The following is a 16,418-nucleotide window of genomic DNA, read 5'->3' on the forward strand; positions in this document are numbered from 1 at the left end:
GGATTTTCTTTGGGTGAATACTCTGCCCCTGGAAAATAGCCTACAGGAGACTCTCCAGCACTCCCAGGAGCCACGTGCTCAATACAACTTAAGTGACTGGACAATATATGTCTTGTATGTATCTTCCCCTTACCTAGACTGCTGGCAGATACACCTGCTGTTTGTTTCATTTGCTTCTTAGCACAGTGACCTCTATCAGGCTTGGAAATAAAATTTTGCATTCTCCCAACCACTGACAGCATTCACCAGACAGAGTAAGTGGTATCTAGCACAAGGCACAAGTGTCGCTTTGGTCTGGAAGGCAGCAGAAAGGCTTTGTAAAATACTATTGCCTAATTCCCTCTGCCATAAAAGGGAGTTCAGAATTACGTGATTTGCAAAACAGTGAGCAGAATGAACAGTCCTATTGTTTATTTTCTCCTTTACCCCAAATTTGTAGACTTCCACCTGTTTTCATAAGGACTGGCAAGCCCTCAGATGACTAGACCATTCATGGTGACTACTGCTACACCAAAGATCTTACCTAGGTGTATCTGGAGTTGGCAGGAAGACAACACCACATTCTCTGGCATGGGAAGAACTCAGCAGCTACAGTAGGAATAGCTGCCCTGGGCACCTTCCTTTGGTAAAGCACTGCCAGTGTTCTGCTGAAGAGTTCACAGCTGTGGCCTTTCCCCCGCCCCTTCAGAGATCAAAGTACTCATAAATGCCTTCAGCTGTAAGAGATTCGAGTTGCCAGACCCTGTAACAACATACTTTATGTGGTGGAAGACTGATGTTCTCCGATGTAGCATGAATGTTTTTAAAAAGTCCATTTAGCAGTGTTGCAGAGCATGAGACTTCATATTAATGACTGCTCAAAGAAGTAACACCAAATGTGACACCTGACTGAAGTCTGACTAGTTTGGTCACCGGAGGTGAATTGATGACTTTGCTTCTAAAGCAAATTGCAAATATTTTGAATAGATTTAAGCTGTTACATCAAGATGCACTGAACTCAGGCCATCATGATGCCAAATCTCAACTACTGAAGCAACTCACTAAGGCCTAGATCTGAGAATGGTCATTATATCTTTATCTTTGAAATGGAAAAAAAAAAAAAAACAAAAAACAATTGATGAATTGCAACAGCCAAAATCACTTAGGAGAAATACTATAGATTGTATGAATAAAACATGAGATGGTTTTAACTATAACTTGCTAAAATGTCACTGGTAGAGTGACATTTTAGCCCCAGGGGTAGAGCCGATACAGTTTAACACCTCCACTACCAACCTGGATGTTGGGACAGGGTATATTCAGCAAGTTTACAGACAATCTAAAATAGCAGGAGTGCCTGATGCACCAGATGGTAGTGCTGCCATTCAGAGAGACCTGGACAGGCTGCAAAACTGGGCTTAAGAGGAATCTCATGAAGTTGAAATGCATTTGGGGAGGAACAAGCCCAAGTACCAGTACACACAGGGGACCAGCCACCTGGAACCAGCAGGAAATGACCTGAGAATCCTGATGGACAACAAGCTGAACAGAAACTAGCCATGTGTCCTTACAGCAAAGACAGCCAACAGTTCTCTGCATTAGTTATGGTGCCAGCAGATTGATAGAAGTCATCCTACTCAGCATTGGTGAGACCACACCTGTAGTGGTGGCTCCAGTTCTGGGCTCCCCAGAACAAGAAAGATACAGACTTAGTAAAACAAATCCAGTGCAGCACCACAATGACTGGCAAAGGTCTTTTATCTGTGAAAAGACAGAGAGCGCTGGGTCTGGAGAAGAGTCCAGGAGGATCTTATTATCACTGTTCATAAATAGCTGATAACAGGGGGTAAAGAGAGAGATAGGCTCTTCTCAGCCATGTCCAGTGACAGGATGAGAGGCAACGGGCACAAACAAAAAAACAAAACAAAAAGCAAACAACCAAAACCAATCAATCAACAAGAAAATAACCACTAAAAAACCCCAAAACCCCCAATTAACAGGAAATTTGATCAGAATATGAGTAAATGTTTCTACTGTGAGGATGGTCAAACACAGGAACAGATTGCCCAGAGAAGCTGTGGAGTCTCCACCTGTGTCCTTCAATGAACATGGTCTTGGGCAGCCTGCTCTGTCAGAGGGGCTTAGACTATTCCATCTCTAGAGGTCTTTTCCAACATAAATGACCCCGTGATTCTGTGAAATAAAAAGTAAAAACCTCCTATCTTCATAGCTCTGTATTCCATTCTCCAACTTATTAGATGAGAAAGCACTTATTTTGGTTAAAGAAACTGTTTTATCAGACTATCTATATCAAGCATATTGGATTTCTGTTAGCATTGGGATAACTGCCTCATATTTGTTAATGAAGAATTCTACTACATCCTTGCAAGGACTCTGGACATAATTTAGAACACCTAATACTGCAGTCTTAAGCACCACCAACTGCATCAAAAATGTATTAGATAAGAGTCTCAGCTCCTCATAGTGCATACACCATAGTGATCTGAATAGTTACATTAAAAAGGAAGGTGTTGGGTGACACTGTGATCCTTTCTATTACCTCACACTTTACACAGATCTTTGTATTACCATTATAACCCTGTGTATAAAATAAGCTGCCTCTGCAGCTTGGCTTACAATCTGGGCTCCATACTGACACTCACAGGCGATGTAAGTATTTGTTGTGCAGCCGGTCTCACTAAAAGCTGAGTGCAGGTATGAGATTGGGCTTGCAATCTTATAAATTCAATATACAATTCAATATATTTCTATTTTAATTTCACTGTATCTTGCCTGTTGTCACTGTGGAAATGGATACTTCCTCTTCCTGACTGAAAAATGGGCTAATGCACCCATGACATGATCAAGGAAGAGGGAAGATCACAAAAGGTGTTAAAAACAGTATAAGGAAAATACTGGCTTCATTTGCCTAAGAATACCCCCACAAACCTAACAAAAACCTCAAAGTACCAACCCCCCCCAAAGAACAAATGGACTCTCCTAACAAAAACCCCACAACAGAAGGATGTTATTACTTACCTGTATTCTTGATGCTCAATCACATGCTGAGTTAATTTTATTTACATCCACTACTCCATCTCCTTTAAGACACACAGCGAACATTGTAAAAAGCATCAAAAGAATATTATGGTCACATCAAAGAAAAAAATCAAGCTTATGCCGAATGTTTCTGCCCATATCAAGTGCAAGATATTACAGGAATGTTCATGTTACTGTACTGGATTCTTAATCTTAGAGTAACAATTATATTATAATCTTCCAAGAACAGGCTGGCCATAGTATACAGCTCCTGGTTATTCACCAGAGAACTCCTTTGTACACGTTAAAAAAACATTAAAATATATTTTTCAAGAAAATTCAGGTCACTTTGCAATACAGTAGCTACAAAACATTTATTTTTTAAATAAAAAGATTTAAATCGTCAGGTTTTGTAAAACAGCGTATCAAGTGTTTATCTTAATCTTTGTAGTGTAAGCACCTTCAGTTTTATGCTAAAACAATCAACATAAATTATTATTTGGTCAGGCCATCAAACTACATTGAAATAAATATCCTTTTAACCAAGACACGTCACATAATGCATACCAGATTTCCATATTTTTACAGAAAATTTCTCTGTTGATATGTGAATTACAGACTGAAACCATGATTGAAAGAATTGTTTTTTCTTTTTAATTACAGTGAAGACTGGCCTATAATTTTAAACTATAAAAACAATTATAAAGCACTACAGACTATAGCTTAAAAAAACTGCATCACATCAGAGAAATATTTGAGATGGTTTACCTAAACTATCTCAGAATAAGAGATGGACTACAAACTCCTAAATTTCTTAGAATTCACTGGGCTGGCCATATCGTATGTCCCAACCTTATGGGAAATTATGCATTGAACAGGAATAGAAATCTCTGTTTAATTACAAGAGCTATACACCACTAGTAAGTGAAAACAATGTCGCTCAAAGAGCTTTTTAGCCTGATACTATCGATTACAAAACATAGGGTGCAAAATTCAACACTTGAAATTATATAAACCTTAAAAATACAGAACTTAACAGTAGTTTACAAGTCAAAATACTTCAGCACCTGAGATTTTCCTGCAGAAAGCCAAATAGAGAAACTTTCTTCAGATACATGTAAAACAATCAACTCCTTTTCTCTCACTATTACACAGGAATAATTGATCAATAAAGAGCTGAAAAATATATAATGCTCAAAAATTCTGATTAAGCCTTGAAGGTAAATGTGCTATTAATCTATACTTAAAATTTGATTCGTAACTTTATTTTAGGAAAACATTTTGTATTAAACTGGAATAGACAGTCTATTAAAGTGTTCTGATGAAATTAAAGTTGAAACAGAAGACAAACAGTATGTGACTTGAATCATGTTGACAGAAACTAAGGATACAGCGACAGAAACAGGTTTGAGGAAAATATAGTAACAATCTGCTATGCAAGCATTTAGATTTACAGGCAACTAGTGGTTTTGTCTTTATTTTTGGTAAACTAATACTTTAAGGAAAATTATTTTCTATTTTCACACTGAGAGCTGGGAAGTTACTTTTCCTGTGTGAAAATCTCTGCGTGATTAAGACCTCATGACTTCATTTGTGTAATTGTATATCATCTTCAAGGTGGATACTGTAGTGCATACAGTCTTAGAACAGAAACTTTCTTTTTTAATCCCTTGGTTTTGAAGCTTTAAGCAACTGTGTATTCTATTTGCACACCCAGACCCCAGAGTAAAGGAGAAGAAAAGATTTAAACACAGGTCTTAAAAAAAACAGTATTCCGATGAGAACACAGTAGTTTTAGTCTAACATTATCTAATTTCATTTATGAAAACTATTTAAATGTCAAATGATCTGCAAAATTAGGACTTCAAATACTCAAAAATGAAGGATGTTCCTTTAATTCTAAAAATGGTTTAATCATGGAAAGTATACTGCACATTTGGTTTTATTTAATCATTCACTTAGGGCAGCTTAGTGATACTGTAAAAAATTAAACTACCAGTGTTATCAAAGCTAAATGTTCCTCCCCCCACAATTAACTACTTGGAATTTTCTGGAAACTTTCTATCACTGAAAACCAGTCAAGCACATCTGTTTCTGTCCTTTGATTCCTAAATATGAGTAAGCAGGCACTCAGTGTACCTCAGGAATAAAAGTAGGAATAAGGTACCTTAGTACCTTAGGAATAAAAGCTACAGAGATTATACTGAAAGATTTCATATTAAATTATAGCAGTTTTAAAATTAAGTGCAATAAAATGCACCATTGGCTCACTTAAAACCAATAATCCTTAAAACCCACCAACTTTCTTCAATACAAGGTGCAGCAGAGTTTCAAAATCAAGAGTTTCAAAAAACAAGAAGGGGGACAAACCCCTTCCCCACAAACAAAAAATTCAAACCCAAGAATATTGCTTTCAGTGCAAACACTGTAGTCTTCAAAAGGTTAAGAGTACAAATATTTATGTTCCAGTGTATCCTTACCTACAAGGAATGCTGTTTCACATTACAAAGTATGTCAAATACCTTTACTCCAATCACAATACTGAAGTTTACCCTCTCAAATCGATATGGTGGCTGAAACTGAAATGTTTATACAAGCAGTGTAACTTTCTGGAGAAACTAAGAAAGTTCTCACAATAACCAAGTGTAAAAACTGAAAATAAAGCTGCTGGTTCTTAACCAATTTCAGTATCAAATGCCAGCAAGTAACCACCTCCTGAATGAGGAGTGAACAGAGCCTCCTGTACCTGCATCTTAAACCCCTTGCCCCTCTCCCTGAACCTACAAGCCACAGAGGCAAGCTTCAGACCACCACCACTACTTAGGTGAAAGTCTTCTTGACAGACTGCAGCCTTGCTCTGTATGTAATTTGTTTTTTTTTAATGTGTGAAAGTTAAATTTCTAGCAAATCCCCTCAAACCTAAAGGAAACTTTTGTGACATGGCAGAGGGAGGTGGGTATTTTATTTTAATCATTCAAAATATATTTACAAAGTTCACCTAGAATACAATTTTGCAGCATTGTGCTTTCAGAGTTACTAGCTGGGATTCCAAGGAACATTTGAAAAAGGCACCTACCACACTTAATTAGCTGCCCGTTTTAATAGTTTTGGTACTATTTGTCACAGTACATCAGAAAACAGCAGCACAAAGTGTTAGACGGACAAGAATTTTATATTTGTTCCCCTTTATGAGGCAAACATTTTTAAAATGAAAGGCACTCACGACAGAAACTCTCTCTCCAGTTCATATATAGATGGCCGACAAGTTTTGCTCTTCATTCTGCATAAAGGCACAGTACAGTCTCTGTTTTGACCTTCCACATCAATATCAAGTAACGAGGGCATGTGGCACTTAGTTCTTTCCTCAGTATCTGACAAGAAGTTAACATCTGGATCTACATTGCCCTCTAAACATTCAGAGTCTTTAGAGTTTGGTTTAATAATACGTGGAATAATCTGCCATGCATCAATTTTACTTCTTAGAGAAGAAGGTCGAGGCCTTGAGATAGTGTTGACAGCGCTTTGCTTTTCATTTGAAACACCACTGTGATTGCTTCCTTGTTGAAAAGCTGGGGAGAGCAGAGTTCCAGGAACTGACAGGACTGGGAGTCTGGAGACATCATTGGTTGAAGAAACTCCATTAGCTAGGGGAAAGAAAGCCCAGACAAAAAAATGCAAATTTAAACTATGTGACTTCTTGAATTCTTTGCCATTTGTAAAACTGGGTTGCCATAAACACTAGTGGCTTTTCTTCCACCAGAAAAATGAAGAGGTCTGTACATTGTGGGGAATCTTCCAAGGCAAGACCAGTGGTGCTCCAGTAATGTGTTTGCATCTAGACTCACTGCAACTGGCAATCACAATTTACTTTTTATTGCTACAGAAGAGATGCAGAGACAAAGCACTAACCCCTCAATAACTGGATGAATATTAATACTGGAATAATGAACTTCTCCAGTTATTATGAAAAATTGCACATGCATAGAGTATCATGAAGTGTATTACATTTAAGCCACCCCAGAATATCAGTATTGAAATTTAGAACTTATTTTCAAAAATTCATTGATGATGAGCTTATCTATTTAAATGCAAACCAGATTTAAAGACATTATTTTGCGCTTAAATTTTTATCAGCAGCTTAACTTAAAGATTCATGGAAGTTCTTAATTACCTACCTGTGGTCTGAAAATGGTTCCCATCTGATAAGGTTCGTCTGTGACCCAACATACTTAACTTTGTGGAGGAATCTTTTGGCAAATTTTGAGACTCTTGTTTCAGACCAAGACTAAAAGGCTGATTTTTCAATTGTGTCGAAACTGTGTTCGGAGCCAGCTGTATACTTCGTTCTCTCTTACTTTCAGAAGTTTGAGATGAGAAGTTGTCTGTGGAACTACACTGACCACAATCACCAAGCACAGTGCTTACAAAAGCATCTTCGCTATCAGGTTGAAGTAGGCATTTTGTGGAAATGGAGGGCATAGAGAGAAGATTCACAGTATCTGTGGCTGGATTAAGGGATGGAATACTTGTTTCCTCTTTCTTGGACTGCAGTCGTGTAGGACTGGCACTTCTGCGGAATTTTGAAGCACGCTGAAATATTCCATCACGCTTCTTCTTCTCATCTTTAGGCAAGAGTTCATCTGGACCCTGTGATTTGTTCAACTCTCTGATATCTAAGCCCAGGGCAACAGATGCAAGGAGGACAGCACACCCATACAGCACTGAGTCAGTCTTCTTTTTGTGCAGCGTCCTGCTCAGACTATTTGTAGGTGTCATTTGAGGAGTACTGTTTGTAGAACTAGCAGAGGTTCCTTCTTCAAAGCTCTCATGTTCTACTGTGTTCTCTCCCTGATCATCTTTCCAAAGAGGTAGATTAATATAGGCCTGATTGGGCAACTTAATTGGCTTTGGTCTTTTACTGTCCAAACCTTCAGGGGTGAGTTTCTTATCAGTACAGGCACCTGTAAAACATCACAGTATTCTTTAAGATTGCAATTAAACTGTTTAGCCTATGTCTGCATATGTACATCACTATTTCCTTTAAAATGCACAAGTATTAACCTTGAAGGGTTCTGTACAATCCATTTAGATGCTGTCAGAAGCTCAGACTCACACTGAGTTTCAGACACACATCCTACGCCTAAAGGTCTTGGGGTTTGCAACACTTTGATAATGCTTTTTAAGTAACACAGAAAGTATTTTGGTGTATGGATTACAGAGAAGTAATTCTACTATACACAAACTAGCAGATAAAATCTGGAATATATTCTTTACAATACTTTCAATTCAACTGAGTTCCAAAATCCAGTCAGTTACTAGAAATTTTTCCAATTAATTCATTTTGTCATAGTGGTCTGGAGTAAAAAGTAAATTTCATATCTTACAGCTAATGACAAATAAAAAGGATGTTTTGTTTGACTTGGACATGCATTGTTATTCTACTCTAAACTACTAAATGCCATAAAATAAACACAGAAATATTTGAAATTCAAGTATGTTAACTTTGTGTGCAGGGTTGTAGTAGTAACCTAATAAAACTATAAAATTACTATTTGTAAAGCCTAGATTTTTATGCCTACCACTATACACAAAGATTAAAATGCCTTTTTTCCAGCAGTGTCGAAGCAGCTTACTATTTCCTCTTCCAGATGGAATAAATCTAGCTGCTGGTATGAACATCAGATTATATCATAGGCTTTTTTCTTGACACTGGTAACTTAATTTTCTCAGACAAGAGAATCCACAGTATAGAAAAAGTGTGCAAACTTTAGAATTATTATAAATATTTTATCATCATGGCCCCATTTATAGTAATGCTCATAAAAAGCAACATGCATCTATTATGTTACTGATCCTAAAGAGACCAAGCATGATTTTCCTTGTGGTTTTACGTGTAAATAGCAACATGTTGTCTAAAACACTTTAAGATTTGAAATCTGCATTTCTATCTTGAAAATTTAGATAACAGGTCTCATTCAAAAAAGCAGGGAACTAATATCTATCAGGAATATATCAGGGCTTAAAGGTTGCAAAAAAACTATGCATTTTTGAAAGAACTATGCAGATCTCACAACAATGTCATCAGTGGCTATTTAAATGCCAAGTCAATTACTGTTTTATGTTCTTTTAAAAAGAAACAAAAAAGCGATGTCTGCAGACCTCATATACAGAGTAGCCTGCAACTCAAAAACATGGAAAAAATCTCTATATGGTTCTGTTCACATACTATGTGTATGTCTTAGTTGGTAATGATGTAAATACAGGGGGTTTTTGAAGGGGAAAATGGTTGGCAGCATGATTTTTCCTATAATAATCTGTCTAATCCTTTAAGGAATTAATGTGATACAATTTGTAACACTGAAGGTAATCCTAACACTATTATATGTCTACTTTCACTTTTTTGAGAAATAGCTCTTACCTTGGTCCACAAATAGTGAAGCTAAGGGAACACCCTTCTGATTTTTCATTAAAACAGTTGACCAAGGGTTGCTGCCATCTGAAAGGGGTCTTACTCTGCAATAACAATAGTTATTCTGAGATAGATACAGATACCATGCTCACATAAACTTTATGAGAAAATCACTTTCTCTTCAAACTATAAACCTGAAGTATGTAAACTGAAAACCTTTCCAAAGGTAAAAAGAAGATGGAGTAGCATTGAATCTTACAATTATAAATGTAAACATGCCTTAATGTCAGGTATTCTTTTTATGATAAAAAATTTCATGCCTAAAAAGAAAGCAAATTAAAAATGGGCCTTTGCTAACTATTGAGCAACACAGGGTTGTGAAAACCTGGACAACAGTTTCACTGTCTCAAAGAAATTATGTGAATATTGGAAGTTTATGAAACATAGTGACTTCCAAACAAACAAAAATAATATAAAGCCAGTTCCAAATGATCATCTGGAACTAACTCCTGATACAGGTAACCAAGACAAATAAAGAAAGGCACTATAAATAATTTTATATACTAGAGAAATAAAGAAAAGAATTCTTACTATCTCTAGTTTTGAAAACATAATCTGTAAGTAAAGCTGTCCAGCTGATTTTCATAACCCTTTCACCCTCTGTTTGTCAGTATAAAAGATGTTCCTGGTGTGAACTGTGCCTCACTTATGCCAAATCAGTCAGTCTTACTTAATCATACTGAAAGTACCCAGTGGGGGCCATGCTTACAATTCCTCAAAATAATGTGAGGAGGGCAAGAAAGACAGGCCATGAATGTCTGGTATGCACTGGTAGCTCAGCATCCCAGTATGTTCCAAATCTCAAAAAAAACAGAGATAAAGGGTAATAGATAAGAATCAATAAAACTTTAACATAAGTAGGTGTTTTATCTTCAAGACTAAGTGGGGCAGCTACATCAGTAATGTAATTTCTAAATTAATTAAAAGGTAGAATTTCTTGCTGTAGAGACAGCAGAACTTTTTTCTCTCACTACCTATGCCACGACCAAGAATGCTTTAGTATTATCAGAAAACCAAAATGTAGTAGACATACTTGTCCTTACAATCTGCACGATCCTTTGTTTGAACTGAACTTGGTCCCCATGTACAACCTCTCTTTTTAAAGCTTCTCTTCACATCTTCAAACTCTTCTTGGTGATATGTTGTGCTCCTTCCCCAAGTTCTGTTGCTTTCATCTGAAGTTACTGGAGATTGGATTTAGAAACACAAAACCCACACACATAAATACTATTTTAAACTCAAAATATTTTGACAGAACAGAGTACCTTCTGCACTGCAAAACCATTTTGACACAGTAACACACAGGAGTAGAAAAAAAATTGAGGTTTTTTTTTTTTTCTTTTACAAAAAGCACCACACACAAACTTCACTGATCCAAAAAGATGAGCAAGAAAGAAAAGTAATTTATGAGCTGACAAGAGACCCAGATTAAAGATAAAGCAGCAAAGCAATCACATTTTCCATGCTTCCTTTAACTGAGAACCTTGTATTTAGGTAATTCAGACAAGTGAATTAGACTGAGCACTTAAATTCAATGAATAAAATATATTCTGTGGACAATTGGTATCAAAAGAAACAGAATAGTCCAGTTGTGACCATGATTAACATTTTCTTTCTCACTAGACCAAAATAAATTATACTTTAAAGTGTCTAGCCTCCATTAAATGCTTAGTCTGTCACTGTCTCAGCTGATAAATTAAACAGAACCAGCACCTAGGAAACATAATGAAATCTTGCCTTTTTTCATAACCCCACAGGGAAGTTCATATTCACTTGTGATATCTACATCTTGCTGGTACACATATACACTGTTTCTTCGGCCATTAGCTGAGTGTGTATCTGTTTTTGGAATCACTGAGGAAAAATTAAGAGAATGTAGTAGAAATCTTAGTCAAACTGATTTCAGAAACAGAACCGTTTCCCTCACATTTTCATCTTTGGGTCATAAAGCCTGGATCTATAAAGGCATTAAGCATCTTCTAATGATGGACTTTCATGGTAGGGTTTAAAAGCCCCTCTTTCTAGGACCTGATCTGGGAGAGTAGATTTTCACATGCCACCAAGTAACTGAAGCATTAGCTTGGTATCATGATGGCATGCTTACAGATGTGATGGAGAAACCTAGGAGAAAAACAACGTAGCCAGTTGTAACAGCGTGATAAATGAGGGGGTATTTACATGTCCATGGTTCTGCTGTTCCTTCAGTGTACAGGTTCTCCTCCTTCCTCACCATATACTTCACCAGCAAAGCTCACCCTGTGTCATGGCGCTACTCTTGCTGACCTTCCACTCTCATTTTCAACCACATTCTTATGGAGTATGTACCTTAGTGGTTTTCCTTCTCCCTCCAAAACTCCTTCCAAAATCAGCAGAATTTGTTTTAATAAGAAATTAACTAGATTTTTCACTTAATGCTTAGATTTGAAAGCTAGACTTGCTCAAGACAATGTGAAGCAGTCAAGTAACCAGTTGTTACATATACGCCTGTTCAAATCACCTGTATTTGAGCAAGTCATCTTGAAACAAAGACACTTTGAAGTTAAATCAAGATAAAATATTATTGTGGGAAAGGGAATTTATTTTGCACAGGTGCAGATGGGTGTGGAAGCTAAATTGTTTCAGCTAGATACTCGTGAGATACCTGATAAGCTTTTAGGTAAAAATTTAAGGATCCAAACTCAGAAGCAGACAGGCACTTCTTTTAAATGAGAGCCTTTATGTTGTCCTACATGTTCAAGCTCTATGAATAGAAATGCTTGCTCAAATAAAAAAAGGAAAAAAACTCCTCAGTGGCACTTAGCACACATGCAAGGAATGGCACTACAATAGCTTACACAAGGCTATGCAATTAAAAAAACAAACACAGAAAACTCAAGTTTTCAGAACCATGCCAATACCTGAAATTTGCTTCATTTCCAAGCAATTCCACACAGAGCAAGAAGAATCAACGATAAAACAAGATAGTTTATATGTAATTATGACATTTTACTAAGAAAAGCTTTTCTTTACCTTTCTGCAAAAAGCAAAGCAAAGCAAACAATCAACCAGAAAACTCTACCATGTTTTGAGCACAGGAAACTATTGAGAACAGATACTCTGTCAGCTAACATCTGAAAAAGACTCCAGTTGATTTTCCTTCCATCCCATATTCTCATTATGAAAAGCAAGACAGGGTTTGTCCACCTTTATCCTTTATCCACAATGTTGCCAACTGTATCCACTGCAGCTCAAACAAACAGTGAAGTTCCAAAGAAGACACCACTGCACCCCTTTACACATTAACAATGAAAAGGACTTCATAAGGCAGAGGTGTTACAAAGAAGAGAGATGTGATTTCTACCCAAACTTTAAACAAAGTGTCAGGCTGGTCTAAAAATTAATCAATCTTTACAGACTAGCTAAAGAACAGTACTGAAAAAATCTTCATGCATTCTGATTTCCCCTTCTCCTCATTTATAGCTGACAAAGCCAGATTATGAAGTAATCTCCCACATAGGTGACTGTGCTTGCAGGAGAAGATAGCCAACATCCATAAGCAATCACCTGGAACAGGTTCCACTGATTTCATAAAGAGAGAGAAGCTTAAGGCATTCCTCTCTAAATATGGATAATTAGACAATCTACTTTGCACAATAGATCAGACAGCACAAATGCAAGCACTGAATCCTGTAGGAACTGTTTTATCTATGTCACTCCCAAATATAAATGCGTGCTTCTCTGTAATAACATGATTGTACTCCTGGTACCTCCACTATGTGAGCATGAACATACCTTTCTTTCTGTTGCCAGCATACATAATAATGTAGACCTATAAATGTACCCACAATTTTTTTATTTTTTTTTTTTGTCTCTTTTTCCTATCTTTAAAAAATCTAAAGCAAGATTTGTTCTGGGTTTATACCTGCTTGAAGTTTGATTCTCTTTTGACGTAAGAAAATTGGGTTATTGGCTCATTCTTTGATCTTTCCATCTTACTAGACTCCCTTACTCTCTGAACCTTTATTTTCCTTTATTAACTCCAATACCTAATAAAAACCTGTTTTCCATAATACTTGGGTTCTAAATGTGATGCTTTACCTTTTGTCATAAATTTTGATTTGTCATTGTTTTATCCCAGTCAATTTAAAAATTGGTTCCCAAAGTAATTAAGATACAACTTAAACCATTCACAATCATTTTGAATTAGTGAAAACTATTTAGCATTTTAGCAATATCATCCCTCCTTTCAAAGAAGTTGCAACTGTTAGAACCAATCAAGTGATGTGGAAATCAGACAGAAATCTGCCTGGAATCTGATACTACTACTGACATTCAGTATGTATATGGAACACTCCCTACTGATCAAATGAGTGGAGACTTACATTGTATAGCCCGAAGACGAGGAATTATTGTGGGGCTACTTGATGGACTAGAGCTGTTACTGTTTAAACTCCTCCTCTTATCCAGATTGGGGGATGCCTGCACTGTTATTTTGTGCTGGAAATCTGTAAAAGAGCAAAACAAATCAGTTTTAATGTTTGGAATAAAAACTTCTCAGAAGAACATGCTGCTATACTTCTTAAAACAAAGTCAAATAATTAATTAGACTTCATTATTTGTAATTTATTTATACAGGTAAGAGATATACATATTACAAACACTGAAAAACTCTAATTGTAACAACTTAGATTTTGAGTCACACAGGCAGGACTTCACACCTTCTTGTATGAACAGGAACAAGAGTGAGTAGGTCCAAGTAGACCTGATCTGAGACACATCCACACCACAATCATTTTGGTTGTCACAGGACGGGCAAAAATTACCTCTCAGTATTTCATCTCGAATAAATACTCATGGCAATGAGATTTGCCTTATTTTTTTTTAACACGTAATTCATATACACCACCACAAAAAACATTAACAATGAAAACAATAAAATGAAAACATTCATGTCAGAAAATCATGACAGTAAACCACAGAACCACACAGAAATATTTATAGTAAAGTAGTGAAAAAAAGAACAGCAAATATTGAGGAAGAAAAATTTATTAAATGAACCTTAATATGTCTAACACCTATCATCAATGCAATTATATTGTACACTATTCTTAGAACAGAATTGTCTCAAGGACAAGTTCATCTGGATGCTCTTGGAAACTAGGAGCTAACTGCTATTCTGAATGAAAATATTTTATCGCTGTTTCAAGTTAAATATAAGCAGAACTGGAAACAAATGGACCAAATATTCAACTGAATCTTGCAATCCAGCATAAATCTAACTAAAAATCATAAATCTACCATGTTTGTCTGGGGGGCTCTAGGGTGACTTTTATCTTATTTGCTCTTATTTTTAAAGCAAGGAGAAATATTTCACTATTGCTGAAATAGTTCTCTAAATATTACTGCCCTCTTTGTGTCATTCCAGCTGGCAGACAGCTACAATTTGGTCAGACTTGTGCTAACACAGCATCAAACTGACAGACTTGACCTGGAAGCCGTTGAAAGGAAGCCCACCAATGCCAGGATGCTGGTAATGAATTTGAAATAATAATGAAGGCTTTCCAACCATTGGTGAAACTATGAGTTTGTGTAGTGCTATCTGGTGGCAACATTAAAAAGGCCAGCCCCAGAGAACTGAAAGATCCTCACTGTCTACAAACACACTTTGTTTTCAAAGGGGGCATTTTAATGCATTCACAGGTGGAATGAAATGCTCTATCATTCAAATTATACCATATTTGTATGCTGAAATCATCTGATGCTGCTATTTATATGTTTTCTTGCAAGAAATAAGGCACTGAAGATTATAAGTGCTGTGCTGTACTTGCAACTGCAATAAGTGTGCAGCTTGAACCTACTGCACCTGTACACCCCCAACCCTCTCAAAGCAGTGTTTTTCTGCTCAGTATTTGCAATTTTAGGGCAAACAGCACTAATATTTGATCATGTTAGAAAGTTCTGGCAGGTATTAAAAAGTAGTTTCTGTCTGTATAGTAACAATGACAACAAAAATCTGAACTCTGAACCAGTACTAAATCATGTGCTAGCGACCTTTCCCTCCAAATGGGATGGACTACCACCTGAATCATTCTTTCACATGAAATGAGGACTACTTCATGAGAAAATGCTATGTGGAAGCTTTTCCTTGTGGGGAGGGAGCTACACAATTCTTACCAAACCCTTCTGTGCATTACAGTAGACGAACCTGGCAACAAAATAAAATAGGAGCCAACACTGAAAACATGAACCGTGGAACTGAAGAAGCCGGCATATTTAATCATTACATATACAGTGAACTTTTAATAAATGGCAAACCTGAAGGCAAACTAATTCTGTGTCCATCTTTGAGTTTTAACCGGCTTCTTTTAAACTTCCCCTTCCTCTTCTTTACATTGGGTTTCTCTTGGTTTAACTGGAATATCATGATATTCAGCTCGCGCTCCAGGACATCGATCTCGCGTTCCGCTAACTGCTGCTCACGGCGCTTAAGTAATTCTTCTTGAGATTTTTGCTGAAGAGCTGCTCTTGTCAACTCCTCTTCTCGTGATCGAAGCTCCTGAAGACAAGATTCACAAAAGTAAAACTAAGTAATAAAGTGAAGGCAGTATTAAAGGATGTGTGAAGTGGACAGTAGGCTATATATCTGGCTTTATTTTTAAGATGCACTATACGCATGCAACATGCCTAAACTTCTGCCAGTCCTCCATTCTCAAAAAACCAAGATTCAGTATTCAAAATCAAGCATTACATGGATTTCCTTTAAGCCATTTAACTTGAGTCACTCCACTTAAAGCAGGTAAGCAGTGGAAATGGGGACGACACATGCAATCAAAGATTCTCAGCTAACAGCCCAGCGGAAAATGCGCTTCAAGTATTTCACATGATGAAAAACTCTTGCACAGCATGAGGGCTGCTACTGGATAGCTCCTATGCTTTCACATAAAGCCAATGA

The 16,418-nt window shown here is 36.8% G+C and overlaps 1 protein-coding gene across 2 annotated transcripts in view; it reads right to left on the minus strand.

Annotated features, from left to right (window-relative positions):
* Positions 1-3,373: 3,373 nt before the first annotated feature.
* MAP3K21 (mitogen-activated protein kinase kinase kinase 21) overlaps positions 3,374-16,418 on the minus strand; it is a 42,077-nt gene continuing 29,032 nt past the window's right edge. Inside the window, exons 5-11 of one of the 2 annotated variants that reach the window (XM_058836344.1) lie at positions 15,782-16,022; positions 13,849-13,971; positions 11,225-11,341; positions 10,521-10,671; positions 9,437-9,531; positions 7,194-7,979; positions 3,374-6,662 (exon numbers count right to left, since the gene is read on the minus strand). In XM_058836344.1, coding sequence (XP_058692327.1) covers positions 6,238-6,662; positions 7,194-7,979; positions 9,437-9,531; positions 10,521-10,671; positions 11,225-11,341; positions 13,849-13,971; positions 15,782-16,022 — 1,938 coding nt within the window. In that variant the 3' untranslated portion in view covers positions 3,374-6,237. The remainder of the gene's footprint in view (positions 6,663-7,193; positions 7,980-9,436; positions 9,532-10,520; positions 10,672-11,224; positions 11,342-13,848; positions 13,972-15,781; positions 16,023-16,418) is intronic. The other variant, XM_058836345.1, reaches the window with a different exon arrangement.

The sequence above is a fragment of the Poecile atricapillus genome, chromosome 3, assembly GCF_030490865.1.
Source record: "Poecile atricapillus isolate bPoeAtr1 chromosome 3, bPoeAtr1.hap1, whole genome shotgun sequence".
NCBI lineage: Eukaryota > Metazoa > Chordata > Aves > Passeriformes > Paridae > Poecile > Poecile atricapillus.